The sequence below is a fragment of the Opisthocomus hoazin genome, chromosome 8 (genome assembly GCF_030867145.1).
Source record: "Opisthocomus hoazin isolate bOpiHoa1 chromosome 8, bOpiHoa1.hap1, whole genome shotgun sequence".
Classification (NCBI taxonomy): Eukaryota; Metazoa; Chordata; class Aves; order Opisthocomiformes; family Opisthocomidae; genus Opisthocomus; species Opisthocomus hoazin.
Genome location: NC_134421.1, coordinates 4,556,610 through 4,572,748, shown reverse-complemented (window position 1 = coordinate 4,572,748; position 16,139 = coordinate 4,556,610). Strand labels below are relative to the sequence as shown.

The window sequence follows — 16,139 nt, the reverse complement described above, 5'->3', positions numbered from 1 at the left end:
CCCTGAGTGCATTTTCTCAAAGATAAATTATGAATATGCTAGCACTGAGTTGAATTCTGGCTTTGTCCTTTCTTGTAAACCAACATAGTAAAAATGCTTCTGAAAATTTTAAGTTCTGAATAGCATTAGCATTTGTATTCTTGTTCTATATAAATTAGTCTCTTCCAGTCTTCATAGAATCACAGAATGGTTTGGTTTGGAAGGGACCTACCTTAAAGATCATCTGGTTCCAACGCCCCTGCCATGGGCAGGGACACCTTCCACTAGACCAGGTTGCTCAAAGCCCCATCCATGCTGGCCGTGAACACTGCCAGGGAGGGGGCAGCCACAGCTTCTCTGGGCAACCTATTCTGGTGCCTCACCAGCCTCACACTGAAGAATTTCTTCATGTCTTGAAAACCTCAGATTGTGAAGGAAGGAGCATACAAAGGAAATATGTTCTTATCTGTATACCTTTACAACAAAGTTTCTCCTTCTTACTAAGGAAATTTCACACTGCTTTTCAGAGGACTATTATTTTGTGATAAAGGCATAAAGATGGCTAAGCAGATGAAACACTCAAAAATTAGTGTATTCAGCACAGACAGAAACAGTTAACCTGTGTAAAACTTTGTGACGAAGGTCCTAAATGACCTTTTGGTGAGGGGTTCTTGCCATAGCCATACAGGCGTGATTACCCAGCAGCTTCACCCATTAGCTGTCAGCATGCTGCAGCCAATTGCTCCCAGAGCCCTTAAGATCATGAATACCAGGTGCCATCTGGAGTCTGCCTCTCCTGCTTCCAGGACCATTGCGAATGTTCCCCGCCTTGTGCACCTGACACAGCAAATACTCTTCCTAAAGGGTTTGCTGTTCCCTGTCTGTCATGGAGCCTCATCTCCTCTCCTTCCTTGGGACCCTGGAAAGAAAAAAAAGGACAAACAAAAAAAAATAGCACCCCTGTTGCACAGGAATAGAAGCTGCTGGCACCTAAAGTAGATGTATAACACCACCTTATTTATCTATGTGAATCTCTTTTCTCCTGCCACTTTCATTTTGCCATATGACCTCATGGACACCACTGTGAAATGGAGCAAGTGCAGCCTGTTTTATATTAAATTTAGACCAGAAGTGGGACATCTCAGACAGAATGTAGAACTGGAGAAGGGACAGAGAGGGACAACAAGGATGATGAAAGGTGTGGAACAGCTTCAATATCAAGACCTGCTAAGCTAGGAGTCTTCACTCTACAAAAGAAATGGCCAGGGGTAAGGAGGATTAGAGGTCTGAGTAATCATGAGCTACCTGGAGCTGGTCAAAGAGCATCAGTTTTGTTTACTCTCCCTTCCAATGTAAGTGTTTTGGAAGCACCTAATGAAATCAAAGGAGCCAGTTCAGAACAAAACAAAGGCAGCAGCCGCTCGTGGGTGGGTTGTTGACCTGTTGAGCTCCTTGCCAAAGGATGGTGTAGCTGGTAAAAGTTTGAATAGTTTCAGATGGTTTTTGGAGAAGTTTAAGGAAGGAAAGTATATTGCGTGTAAACAGCTGTGTAGGAATCAAATCTGGCTCTGGATGTTTCTGCGCTGACAATGGCTGGAAGCTGGGAGGGTATCATGCAGAAGCACTGTGTGTGCCTGCCCTTTAGTCTGTCCCAGTACGGCTGTTCTTAGAATTTTATCAGCATAATATTTCAAGAAGCACACAGAGAAAATATCAGTTGCTGAACCAAGTTGAGATAACCCAGCCTGATGAGCAGAGATGTCGAAAAGCCTGTCGAGGGCAGGATACCCAAATGGAGAAGCAGAGCTCAGAAGGAGGAAGTGAATTAACAAAGGCAAGCAAGAAGAAAGGACTGAAGAAGATACAAGACTAGGAAACATCCGAATGCAGAGTTTAACACGCTGTGCATTTCTGGCTAAAAATTCGGAGCCAGAAATGCTTCTGCTATGAAGTGTCATGTCCTGCACCAACTTACGAAATTCAGCACTTACCTCAGCCCAGTTGAGGACTGTGCCAAAGCGATAAACGTTTTAACAAGCAATGGGCATCTGCAGCTTTGACTCTAACTTTGCATGGCAGACATAATGTATTGAGCAAGAAACTCAAAGATCTGATAAAAGGCAGTAGCAGTCAGACTGGTTATTTACTAAAAGTTAATTGACATGAGGAAAGAGGAACTGCCACATTGAATCTGACCTGATATCAGTCTACCGCAGAATCTCATTTCTAAGACCATCCAGCACCAGCACTCTGGGGAAAATACAAAAATGCAGTAATAACATCTTCTGATCCCAAAACTATGCATTAAATAATTTTGATATTGCTGTAAGATCTGAAGTGGACAGTTCAATATTTCTTCCATTTTATGTTACTAGAAACTAGATTGCTTTATTTACCATATAATATTTTTTTGTCCCATCATGCTAAATTCTTGGCCTCAGTGACATCCTGTGACAGTAAACTTCATGATCTAATTATGCATAGTGCAAAAAATCCATTTTGTGTCAGTTTTAAATTTGTCATCTTCTAATTTCATTATAAGCCTCCTTGGTTTTATGTTTGAAGCCAGAAGAACAAAATTTCCAGTCTTTCTTCTCCATGACATGAATTTCTTTATAGTTTTGCATGATTGTCTACTTCCATTTTTGCCCAGCCAGCTGAAGTCGCTTTCTATTGACACTGACAGTAGAGGAAACGTCATCTACCATTTAATTGATTTGTGTCAGACAAGGAGACCACAAACTAGCACCTCAGTAAAGCATATTTCCTTGCCATCGTGTTTGTCTAGAAAAATAAATATTTGATTATCATACTGAAATTATCATACATTATCAACTACGTAACATAGCATTTGCGCTGCATGCGTAGTCATACTGCTTTGTACAGCACAAACACCGTCAGCAGAATACTTCTGTAGATCATTCCTTGGTAATGTCACCTTTTGGAACCATGCAACGCAGCAGGTATATGAGTCTGGCAGAGCCTGATTTGTATGTGAAGCCAAACTGAACGGTATTTTTGTGTTCTCCAGAGCAACCTCATCACAGATGTAACTATAACACTTTCTCACAGCACTCATACCAGACATCTGCACAGCGAATACCATGAGAAGCTGGGATAAATAAATTCCTGGAATCCCTTGATGGAATGACCCTCCATTTGGATGTTCTACACAGATTTCCCAGGCTGATGGATTCTAAACCTTGCTCTTTTTTCCAGAAGAAACAGAAGTCGGAGGTTTCAAATCCACAGTCCAGGGATTCTGCTGAATTGGCAGAGCAAGCTCTCCTGCACACTTCAGCTGGCCATAAGAAGGTCACAGTGCTGACAGGAACACCCGAGTTACGCATTACCTGTGCTGAGACCCAGCCTCGCACAGAACGGGATCATCCTGGGGCAGGGATGCAACTTTGCTGGACAATACGACGAACTAAACGGAGAGTTTCTTATATTCTCTCACTCCATCCACAGGGACGTTATTTGTCTAAATTCACTGAATATTTGGGGTGTCAAGCAACTTCTCGTAAAACTTGCCTGCAGAACTGAGAGCAAGTTTGACGGAAGGGGCAGGGCACGGAGAGTAAGAGCCACAAGGCAAACACAGCAGTCAAAGTTCATCAGTCAGTGACAAAGCCCCAGCACTCTGGTGTTTGTTTGTAAGACATCAGCGTTTCTGACAAGGCCAGCAGAGATAAAAGCTTTGGCTGGAGATGAAAATAATCTCTGTATCGTTCTGTAGGGTTGTACAAAAGTGCTTCCCCCACCCCCCAGATCAGGTGGTCAGACCTCTTGGAATAACAAACACAGTAATAACAGTTGCTTCAGTGAATGATCTTCACCACTCCGGTGGCAACGGGACAGTTAGATGTGTCTCAGCTGAGCAGTTCATTATCTCTTTCGTGAAGGTGTCTACGGAATGTCTCTGCTGAGCATTGACTGGTGATGGGAGGTGCAAGGGCACAGAACGAAGTCGGTAACCTCTGAACTTCTTAACAACAGATACCCATTTTCCTCCTGCATTGTGATGGGCTCACCAACGATCAACCTCGACATCTCTTACAGGACTTCGTTAGTCAAAGGATGGATATTATAAATAAAGCTGTTTCTCACTTCCATTATGCAGTCTAGCGTAGAAAATTGGGAAATTTTCGCTTGGTATTTCCCCACATCATTGTAGATGCTTTAATTATGTTTTTTGATAGAAGTCTTTTGCTTCTTTTGTGTATCATGTGCTGCTGGACAAACAGAGGAATCAGCAGGTGGTGGTGTGAAACCCAAAGATTTCTCCCCAAGAATTTTGTCCACAGAAGTCAAGCAATCTCTTGGATCGCATGTTGCCTAACAGAGCTTGAAAAGTGATTTTAAATGTGGAAACACTCACTGGGGAATTTTCTCATGGAGTCTGACAGGTGTATTCTTAAAGTAATGCCAACTGATAACAAATCTGAAAGAAAATATGAAAGAATTGCTGCTTGCATAAGGAATGGTTTGCAGTCCAATTTTATGGTGAAGACTTTAAGGGACCAAGATCTTGGGAATAAAGGCAATAACCTCCTGTCTGCTATCAAGAAAATAAATTTTTATTGGAAAAACAAATGCACATTTAGCTAGCATTCAGCTGAGGCAGTATAACTAGAAAGGAAGAGGAAAAAACCTTACCCCAACCAAGGAAGTAGGAAGCAGCAAACAGCAAACTTGGTGGTACTCAGGAGGAATTGAGCTTGTGTCTTCTGCTTCTGGATCTAATATTTTAAATAAGGCTATCTCCTGTGGTCTTTTTAAGATAAAATAGTATGCGAAGAGAAGCGTTTTTTTGTTTTACAATACATGTTTGCTTGCGCATGCTGCTTTTTATATGATGATTGGCACAATTTGAAGTTTAAATTGGGAATGTAACAATCGAGCAGATGTGATTTACACCTGCATATAAGACTAATGGATGCTTCAAGTACATCTGTGTTAAGCTTCTTGGTTCAGGCCAGGGTTGCAGTTCTGGAGTGGATGCTTAATGTCTTACCTGCCATGCTTTTCTTAGCATCACGGAGTTGTCTTGGAGAACATGGATGCGAATCTTTTCCTGTGAAACAGAACTGCAAGGTGCACTTCAGCTGCTAAAGAGGAGTCAGTTCACAGGACCAGCTTAGTACCAGCCTGAAATCGAATTCCAAAACACAACGTAGGTAAGGTAGGGTCTTCTGTAAGTGCTGCATCCCAAAGCCTTGAGCTAAAAAATTTGGACTCCCTTTTGCAAGCTATGAAACTTGCGAAAATTGGAAAAATGAATTGGGTGTACTGTGCTAAAACATGTTGCAAAGAGAGCACAAACATCGAGCCCTACTTTAGAACAGGAGCTCACAAAGTCAGAGACAGAGGTTCAGTATCCAGTGGACCCAAGAGCGAGTTCATCTCCACGCGTTCCCCAGGCAGGAGTGCTGCGACTGCCTGGCTCTGAGACAGGAGTAGGACGGGGCAGAAGAGGACATGAGGCTACGAAAGGCCAAAGAGAAGTAATCCCGCATTCTGCTCCCAAGACAATTTTTGTTTCTTGAACCGTGGGCTATTTTAATATCACAAATGCATAAACCAAATGGAGAAAGCTCTGGAATCTTCAGGTTAAGTAGGGTGGTATTCAGTGAAAAAAAAAAGAAGTTCTGGGATCTAGACATGCATCTGCAGCTCACTAAGTCTTACCCTGGATTCTTAGCTAAGGCTCTATTCTATAAGGAGATGCTTTGGACAGCAGAGACTTCCTCTATTTAGCAGACAAAAATATATTGAGATTTGGTGGTTGAAATTCTTAATGAATTCTCTTGATAAGATCCTGATGGTTGGAGGCTATGTGAGTTCTGCGTGGTGATAAGAATCGTTGGAGGAAAAAAAAAACACACCCAAAAACGGAAGGAAAAAAGCCAACTACAGAGAGAGTAGCTAACAACTGGAAAACTTACCGGGGCGTGTGATGGATTCTTCATAACTTAAGACTTTAAATCAGGGAAAGTCATTTGAAAAATATACATGAAAAATACCCATTTGAGATAGAAAGCAGGCAGCACATCCCGCTCACAACACCACAGCATTACTTTTTTGAGACAGAGACAGAAACTAGCAACACAGACATGGGTTAGACCTCAAGCAAATCAGCTCAGCTGGGTGTATCCCGGTTTACTACACGAACAGGGACTGATGAGGCTTAATATTGTCATAGCTGCCTGGTGCACAGGGCCAGGGAGGCAGGGGGTGAGCAGCTCCGACACAACAAGGTCACAGTCGTAAGGATGCCTCTGCATGTTCATTAGAGACACCGCGAGACCCTCCTAGAGCGATTGCTTTAAAGCAAACAAGCTCCAGGTACTGCGCTTACCAAAGGCAGGTATGCCATTTCTCTCGTGTCGGGAAGCTCGTACAACGCCAGGAACAATTCTGTGGTAACGAGGCAGCGTTAGTCAGGCTCTTACGGAGAGCCACAGGAGACGACACCTACCACTTACTTACCAACCCTGTACTTGGTGGGCTCCTGGACAATTTGCTGCCAAGTAGAAATACCAGTCCTTGATATATCCCTGCTGATATAAAGGAATTAAGTAGGAGCTGTGATTATGGATTTTCTGTAGTTTGATTTTTAAAATTGTGTTTTCTATTAAAGCACATTTTAAGGTAAATTCTGTTATTTTTGTCTCCATGTAGAAGGCGTTGCATGGTGTTTAATGAGGAAAATAATGGTTTTGGAACGCAGTTCATCACAGGGGAAAAAAAATCCAAAAAATTAGTGGAAAAAATCATGTAAATGGAGAGGGAAGCATTACTTTCTGAGGTCCATCAGTACTTATTTAAAATACTAATTCATTTACTGTGTTTGCAAAGAGAAGAAAAAGTACAAACTAAACAAAATTCTTGTACGCAACTCCTTCCAGACAGGAACGAACAAGTAATGCAGTGAATTTTCCTCTCTGTATTTTGGGGGAAGTCTTTTCTGCAGCATTGCGCCCACCTGCAGAAGAATACCAAGAATAAATCAGATACAGTCACAACAGGTTTACTGTGTACAGACGATGGAAACTGGAGGCAACTGCAAATGGTTCTGTCTGTTAAAGGACACTTAAACTGCAGCTACTCCTTTTCTAAGTGGCACTTCCATAAACTATACGTGTGTTTAGCTAGCAAATGAATTGAAAGAATCAAGGTTGCCTGTGTTTAGGATCATTTTTGCTTTGCAGCACCACTTTAATTCAGTGCACACAAGATTACACTGAGCAGCTACTCTATATTCTATTTCATTCTTTTGTTCAGAGCGGTGTTTGCGTACTAGTAAGAAAGACGTGGGGCTACACTGTCCTTTCTACACTTTTTCATGGGGGTGGCAGCGTAGAAGCCCATAAAGTACTCTCATAATGTCCTGCTCACAGAGAGAACATTATCCCTCCCATTACAGAAATCTGGATCTAAACTGTCAAGGATTGCAGAGACCACAACTTTTATCTCCCCGACCTAAGACGTCGTCGCGTTATAGGCAGCCCTTTATATATTCAGAATATATCTTCCACCAACTCAGCAGTACTTGTGAGCAGCCAGCACTTCAGCAAATTAGATACCAGTGTTCCAAAACAGATGGGTCCTTACAGACACACACACAACTGGAACCGCAGCTGGAAGATTTCATCAGCAAAGTGAAGAGCAGGTGGACAAAAAAAAAAAAAGTCAACCAGCAATACTTATTTAATGATGCTTTTATTTTACAGGATACAAATTTCTTTTCTTTTTGAGTACTCAACAGGAATTAAAGTGCTTAATTTTTGCAATTCTCCACCCACCTTATGATCAAATATACATATATTACAGAAAATATATACAATATCTGCAAATTTTTTACATTCATGTATTTCTCGACCATAAAAATGACCACTTACATTTGCAAAACTTACAATGGCATTTATATTTCACCTTTTCAATATTCTTCACTTTATTGCAAAACCAGAACAAATTTACACCTCTTCCAAATATTAGTATTTTTTTTAAAAAAGTGTTTTTGCAATTAAAACCAGAAATGCTTCCATAATGAAGGGGAATTAAGGTGTATAGCCCATAGTCCTAATGTTGAACATTACAGATGATCCAGCTCCAACTATAATTAATGTGTTAATCTGCCTTGAGGGCTGCAGGACAGAAAACATGCTAATAGAAAAAAACCAATGCTTCTATTGCAAACTGCTCCCTATATGCAACAAATCTGGCTTCTTTCTTAAAAATACTAGGGCACATACATACAAAAATGCTTTGACATAGTTCCCCCTTTTCTGAATGTTTTCACTATAAATAGTTAATGAATCTACAGGGATGAACTATAAACTGAAGTAGGTCGGTGTTACGCAGTGGCTGAAAACGTGTTTTATTCAAAGAAATCTGCTTGAAGATTTTAGTAGAGAAAAACCACATTCTACATTCACTTGTGCTAGGAAGAGGTGAAAGCAAAATGCCATAGTTGACCCTGGGAATAAACTTGATCACAAGGTTTTAAAGGAAGCAGACTGAATGCCTTACTGAATTTAGTGTGTTTTGTTTTTAAATTGGACTGAAAGAGTAAACATGCCACAAAAGGAGATCTACTTCTCTTGATTTATTCTTCTGAAAAGTATACTCAACACAGCCAATGTATATTGTATCTTGAATGCAGCACAGTGTATTTTTTATTGTAAAATACTGCTTGAACACAGGTCATCTGAATAATAGTCTCAAAGATATAAATACACCTGCATATGTGTATGTATACACACATATACAGTCATTAACTTAATGCTATGGGTCTGTTAAAGGAAACTGATTTAGGAAACAATCTGACTAGCAGATTAAAACCATCCACGGAACACACTTCCTACAGTCCCGTGGGTCAGAACTGGCTAGGTAAATTCCTTATACCAACAGGGTCACAGACTGGAGTAAAAAAAAACCCCTAACTTCATCTATTTAATTTCAGATTTCAAATAACACTACACCACAATCTAAGAATGATGCCCATTTCACCAATGGATTTATCTTAAGAATAGTCAATTCTGCCACAAAATTATTTCTCTTCTTCAATAATTTATTTTTGGATATATATTTCTGGCTGTTTACATTCACCCCTACCTCAGTTATCTCCAGCTGAAACCCATCTGAAGTTCAGCTGAGCACTGTGATTCCAGATGAGACCTGGTAAGGCAGCAGCTCTCAAACTGGTGAAATCTTGATTTCCCACAAGCGTCTGCGTATAAGGTAAGGCAGATTCTACATGAATTTAAATCACTGAAGGTATAAAAGCTCCAGCAGGTCTATGCTAGTTTACACCAGCTAAAGATCCCTAAATAGATTTATGGAGAAAGCTCCTTTTTTATTGCTTAGAATTATTTCTAGATAGAATGTTTATTTCTTTCCTGAAAGCCTTTCCTTCAGTATAAGGAACCACTCTGTTCATTTGATTTAATCTTGTCTTGCAATGAAAAGCTGCCCAGTGTTTGTACTAGCTATGTGCTTATGTAGATTTAAAAAAAAAAACCAAACCCACAAAAAACCAAACACCATAACAAAACCCAAAGAACCTGTCAAGTGCTTCCACATCTTCCCCATTTATTTTTATATATGCATATATATTTATTTTTTCTTCCTGGCTCCACTTGGAACTCTTTAGAACATACTTCTATACCTCATCTAAAATTTACTCAGGTGGTAGTGTATTTATTCTACATTTCATCAGTGCCTTGGCTTCATCCATAATTTAAAAATACAAAGAATAAAAATTCTCTTTTCTATGAAAAGGACTGAGAATCTCTGAGGAGATTTTATAACGCACTTTGAGATGGTTTTGCATAAAAAGGTGCCACTATATATTACATGCATTTGAAGTGGTTTAATATTCTACTTCAAATAGAAGAGAATATTTTGTATTCTCAGTATCTATTTTGCACACAAAAATTAAATAAATTTTGGAATAAGCAAAACTACTCAGTGTAAAGGGACTTGAAAGTACTAGATGCTATAGATTTTACAGCAGCTCTTCAACCAAGCAGGAGTGCCTGATACCAGAAAGCAATTTTTAGAGGATCTGGAAGAATAGTGCAGACATGCAGATGTCACAATACACTATTTTTCCATGATAGGGGAAAAATATGAAGTAATTTTGAAGAAAAATATATCAAGATGTCCCAAACATATCACAGATAAAATTAAGCCATTGTTCTGGTTGAACACAGCTAAAACCACACAAAATAACTTTTGATTTGCTTTAAATTCCACAGAAGACTGATCACTTTTAAAGTGAGAAACAAGCATTTCTTCAACACAAGATCCACGAAGCTTAAATAATTCAGTAGAGCCATTCACATACATTCATGTAGTATGAACGGATGCTCAGTTATAGTTTATTCCTTACACACATAGCTTTATGCTAATACTTTTAATACCTTTTTTCTTTTTTTATTTTTTTAAATAATTTAACAGCTGAAATGGGAACAGCCTACGCCTCGTTAGAATGATGGTCTTAATTTGACTGCTTTGGTCATGATACTTAAGCCGCAGCAGTTACTACTTTGAATTTGTCCCTCTGTGGCCATAATTTACACAACTTAAAGTTTTGGATGGTGTAAGAGGAGTTGTCTGTGAAGAATGGAGTAAAACAGTTAGGGTGGTTAAATCTAGAAGCAGCTTCTCCATCTTCCAATCTCCTTTAATACTGGCGGTACATACTTTTCCTACAAAATACACACAGAACCACACACTTGAGTGACACGACATTCGGACTCAGAGGAGAACAATTCTAACCAGGCAACTCATTCTGAGAACATGAAATAGGTTTCACTAGGTTAAATAAAATATCCCGCGCTATATAAACTTTCATGGCCGAGAGCGAACATGAGATTAACACCCAAATAAATAACTCCCAATCTTAACCTCATTTTAAATTGTTTATGCAGGGTTAATGTTTAATGCAGGGCTCCACCTGGGAGATGCTGAAATCATTCAAGCAGCTTCAGATACTCAATACCGCTATAACAGTAAGGCAGCCCAGAAATTGCTGCTTCTAATCATTTCCCTCATCTTTTAGCTGGAATAGGTCTTCCTCCTTGGCTCAGAATTACGTTTGCAAGAGTTTAGAGAACAGAATGTACTGCATGATTACAATCATACCATCATACTATTTTCAGAATAGTTCAGTCTGTCTTATCTGGGAACTCCTTTAAGGCAACTTCTCCCCTTTCACTCAACAACTTGACCACGGGACACAATGTTTTTACACACTAGGATGTGGCAAGACGACCCTCCAGATCCCACAATTGCACTGCAGACTTTTAAAAGACACCCACTTTCAGGAGATGACCACGAAAAAGTTAGCCACAGCGAGTTCTTCTTGCTTACCTGAATGTTCCCCCATCCCTCGCCAAGGTATACACAAGATGACAGAGACTAGCTAGGGAGACCCAGGTGAAGATTTGATGGTACTCACCAACGTGAATCAAAATGGGCTTGAGCCGCCCACAAATAAAGATAAATACAGCTGATGGTAGAAATAAGGTAAAATCTCTTAGAGAATTACAGAAGAGCTTGCACATCAGATGAAAGTAATACTAGGGTTACAGGCAGAATAATCTGGACACATGGAGCACCCGAGTAATAATTCCGAACTGACATGCACAAGGTCAGTTGTAGAATTAGTACTCTACAGTGCCATGTCCTTATCTTTACTAACACTAGTTTAAAGCTTTGAAGTCCAAAGGCCGTGGTAGATTTGGGATTTGTGCAGGTGAGAGCAACATCCAGCCCACTAACAGTACGTTGCATGACATGCTTCTTACCAAAGGACGACAGACATTGTGTACTCACGGACGCCTGACACTAAAATCAGAGGTTTCTTTCACAATCCTTTGTTAAATGATAAATAACTATTTTTTTTTCCCCTATAGGGTTGTAAAAAGAGTAGAGTGGTAATTCAGGGAATACTTTGTCTGGAAATCTGATTATAAAAAAGCGACAATTTAAATCTTCGCCCCTGTTACTAACAAAACTGGACTTGAACCTGAGCTCTTCAGCTTGACGTGATTTAGAATACAGATTGCAGTTATACTGAGAAATAAGACTCCTGAATGTTCTTATGACAAGTTGATTGTAGAAGCTACAGATTTTCCTTCCTTTGAGGGGTCAGAAAAGGAAGGATAGCGAAAATTTTAATTGCTTATTTGATAGTCAATCATTATCTCTGAATTTGTCACATTTCGTCCAAGGATGTTACAGTGAAAATTTTAGGGAGGTCATTTGCCTCTATGTATAAAAACCCTAAGAGGAATGGAAGTTCTTAAGGGACTTAATACTGTAAAGCCAGCAAGTCCTTATTCCCACAGGCAGAATGCAAATAATGCCAGTTACTGGAACTTGAGGTTTGCAGGCTCAAACCTCATACGAGATTCGTATAAACTAGGCTCCACTTTACAACAAAAATCCGTGAAGACTGTTGTCATAAATAAGTATTACAGTATCTAATCTTCTGTAAAAATCAAAAGATTTAAGTTCAAAATGTTCTTTTGTACCAACAACCGTAACAGCAAAAATCCACGTTCCCATAAGGTCACTACAACCTGCTGCTTTTCCAAACCACATTCTGCATTTTAGTAATGCACTGCTGCACTCTGAGAACAGTGATACAACGCTGCAAGAAAGCGACTACTCTTTTAAACACAACTGGAACTTCTCTGTCCATTGCATGTCACCTACATTACTGCTATTTTTTTAATGCATAAAAATATCAAGATCATTAAATGACAGCTATTAAAACAAATCACTGAACAGTATTTGTTAATTTAGGACCGTGTTTAATTTCAAATAGAAAACATGCTTTTTAAATAAATTATTCACTAATAGGAACCCAGTCTCATGAAATCAAAGCAAAAATCAATTATCGTACATTTTGAATACTGTACATATATTATATACTGTTTTCTCATATTTTAGCTATTCATTTCTAGATTGAAAATCATTAGATTGTTTCCTCGATAAACTGAAACTTTAAAAGCCAATATACCTGTGAAAGCAATTTGCATTAGTTAAAAAGAGACAAGTGAATACAACATATGTACAGATCTGTGGAATTCAATCTATAAACTACATACATTAAGCCAAAGTGTCCCTGCATACTGAACTACAGATCTATTTTGGCAATGTGGAGGTATATCTTTTATCCTGTTGCAAGTCCTAACGTGTAAGTAGGAAGCTTCAATATTTGCATTCTTAATGAAAAGTAGCAAACGTTAACCAAAGAGCAACTGGATTTTCAAAAAAATTTGCATCACGACAAACAAGTAGTACAGTAAAGTTAGTAAGTATTTTTAATAGCATTCACATTTTTTTAAAAAGTCTCTGAAATGGACCTGTACATCACTTTTATTGACAGAACATAAATATAAGAAAAAGAACCCTAAAAAGACAAGAATTTTTCCCAAACATAAAGTGCTAAAATGTGTACGGTAGTAAGAAGTTTCTTTTATTTTTTCTCCTTGATTGAGCAAAGAAAGGTTAACACAAAGGTTAACCACAAATTCAGTTGAAATCTTTTAAAAATACCACGTGTTCTTGAGCTTCAGCATTCAGATTTTTTAGAAGATTCAAGTTGCTCTTCTAAATTCACTTGCAGTTCATTTTGACATTCGGGCGTCTCACCTTTGACAGCTAAATGGATCACTTTTAGCCATTTCTGTTTCAGTTCCTCATTGTCTGCAGCAAAGCTGTGCACAGACTTAGACTGGGTCAGTTTGAAGCTGTGTGGGAGGTCAGCACTTCTTGGAGTGTCATCTACCGTATAGCCCAGAAGTGGAATTGTAGCCAGAGCTTTCACATCCTAAGAAGAAGAAGGTCTTGATTAAGAACAGCCAACTAAGCTGCCTGCTACCCCTCATTTCCTGTACAGGTTGGTAAAAACACTTGGGTCTTTCCTCCACTGCCAAGCTATTTGACTTCTCTTCCTCAGATGTCAGTGACAATAATTACTAAAATCTTTTCCATTTTCGCCATACGTACCTGTGGAGCACCGTACATGTACAGCACAAGAGCTTCCTGTTTAGGTATAACACACCACGCTTTCTGCCAGGGCTTTGATTTTTCCATGTACTGAAGAAAGCTACATATGACGCTATTTCCAGAGACTTCTGCCGATTCAATCTAGGAGGCAGTATAAAGCACAAAAAGGAAATTAAACTTTCTTAAATAAGGACTAAAACCACACAGAACAGAAAAGCTGAAATACGTCACCATTCATACCAAATCCTTGATAACATCTGAAAAACAGCTTGAGCAAATATCCGAGTAAGTTGAGGGCTGGATTTATGGAGAACATTAATGCATACATACAATCACAATGTGTACTTGCTCATCACATATGTAATCTCTTCCTTCTTTCATCAGTCATTCTGGACTATACACTTCTAGGTCACTCTAAATCTCATTTTGCCACCACAGCTAGCCTTTCTCTGTATCTTAGCATCTACAACAACGTCTAATTTCTAAGATAACATCACGTTAGGCATGCAAGTGCTGCTGACTCTCCAATGAAACCACTCTATTTTGGCAGTCAAAGTGCTATGACAGGTTCAGATGCAAGCACATTTCTAAGAATAACATAAGAATGCAAGCACGAATCCCAGAGAAAAGATTATGTGAACTTCTTAAAATCTGAAGACAGAGTGACATGCTGCTTGGGTTAAATAGTGATCCTGAGAACAACAGAAGATGACAAAATGATTAGGTCTCAATATTTCCTTGCACCTCTACTTTCCGTCCCCCAGTAGTGACGCTGTCCAGATGCTGCAACATGGCACCAACAACTCCGTTGTCATGAAATCCAGCACGAAGACAGACCTTTCTAGGAGACCCTATAGCTCCTTCAGCTACCCTAAAGAAGCCATCGCGCCGCGAAACAGCAGTCTGTTGACGATAAGGTAACCTAGTGGGGTCCTGTGCTTCTTACTCTTTCTCATTTAAGAGAGCGTAGTCAAGTGTACTCAGGCCAACACAGATTACGAACTGCACATGGAATTACAATTTGTATCTTATTTTTGCCTTCTTTTTCTGTTGGTATTTAGGTCAAGGGTCAATCCTTCTTATTACATCCTAAGATAAACATATGTCTTGACAAGGTTAAGACTATATTTCTTTTCTAATGTACATCAGGCATTTTAAAAGAACCTATAAAGGGGGATTTAAGAAATGTGAGGGTTAATTGCAATTGTAAGATGCCTGTTTCTCCCCTTGCTCACAAGAGAAATATAGGTCTTTATTGTCTGATCGAGACCTCGAATTTTTACATGTCAAAAGCTGAGAGCAACTTGATGACTTAAAGGTACATTGTATACGCTGATCAAAACAGTACCTAACTACTCAGACTCTAAATAGCAAAGTTCTCCCTCATTCCCCTCTCCTCCACCTCCAGTGCTTTCAGTTTGGGTGTATGTTTTCAAGAATTAGTGGAGCAGCAGTGGGTTTTGTTGCTACGACAGCTTAAGTACAGAAGAAGAAAACCAAATATTTATAAGGAAAGGTAATGTTTAATTACATTAGCTGACGTAATAGGAAAGAAGCAAACAAGCTAAGGATCATAATTCCTCCTTTAGAAGAAGTTGTAAGAAACAAAGTTGTATTGTAAAAGATGAACAGTGAAAAACAAAATCTATTGGATAAGATGAATTTGGTCCAAATACTTCTTATTTCTCAAACAGAAAATAGCCCTGCAAGAATGCTACCATTTTTCACCTGCTGATGAGCTGAAACTGTCTGCAACTATGCACATACAGTATTTTTAAATGACATACCTCTAAGATGCCTTTCTTCTTCTTTTCTTCACTGTCCGTACAACCAATTATAACATGATAACAGTCCTTACAGACTTTGTTCAATTTATTGCCATCATATTCGAGATGTGCCTTATAATCAGAACATTTCCAGCAAACCACCTTAGAAACAGAAAAGAGAAGCAAACATATAAGTGTTTGTGAAACTTCATGGAAACAGAATTTTCTTTAAAATCAATATTACTATATCTAATTAGTAATATATTGTTTAATTAGACAGAACAAGAAAGACAATTGCTTTATGATGCTATTATGTCAACAGTAACTGAATTGAAAATAATGTTTTTTCCAAATTTGTGCCAC

At 39.0% G+C, this 16,139-nt stretch overlaps 1 protein-coding gene across 4 annotated transcripts in view; it reads right to left on the bottom strand.

Annotated features, from left to right (window-relative positions):
• Window positions 1-7,703: 7,703 nt before the first annotated feature.
• FGD4 (FYVE, RhoGEF and PH domain containing 4) overlaps window positions 7,704-16,139 on the bottom strand; it is a 125,213-nt gene continuing 116,777 nt past the window's right edge. For 3 of the 4 annotated variants that reach the window (XM_075428754.1, XM_075428756.1, XM_075428755.1), the window contains exons 15-17: window positions 15,798-15,938; window positions 14,011-14,151; window positions 12,789-13,831 (exon numbers count right to left, since the gene is read on the bottom strand). In XM_075428754.1, the coding sequence (XP_075284869.1) occupies window positions 13,574-13,831; window positions 14,011-14,151; window positions 15,798-15,938 (540 nt within the window). In that variant the 3' untranslated portion in view covers window positions 12,789-13,573. Of the gene's footprint in view, window positions 12,132-12,788; window positions 13,832-14,010; window positions 14,152-15,797; window positions 15,939-16,139 lie in introns of those variants that run through there. The other variant, XM_075428757.1, reaches the window with a different exon arrangement.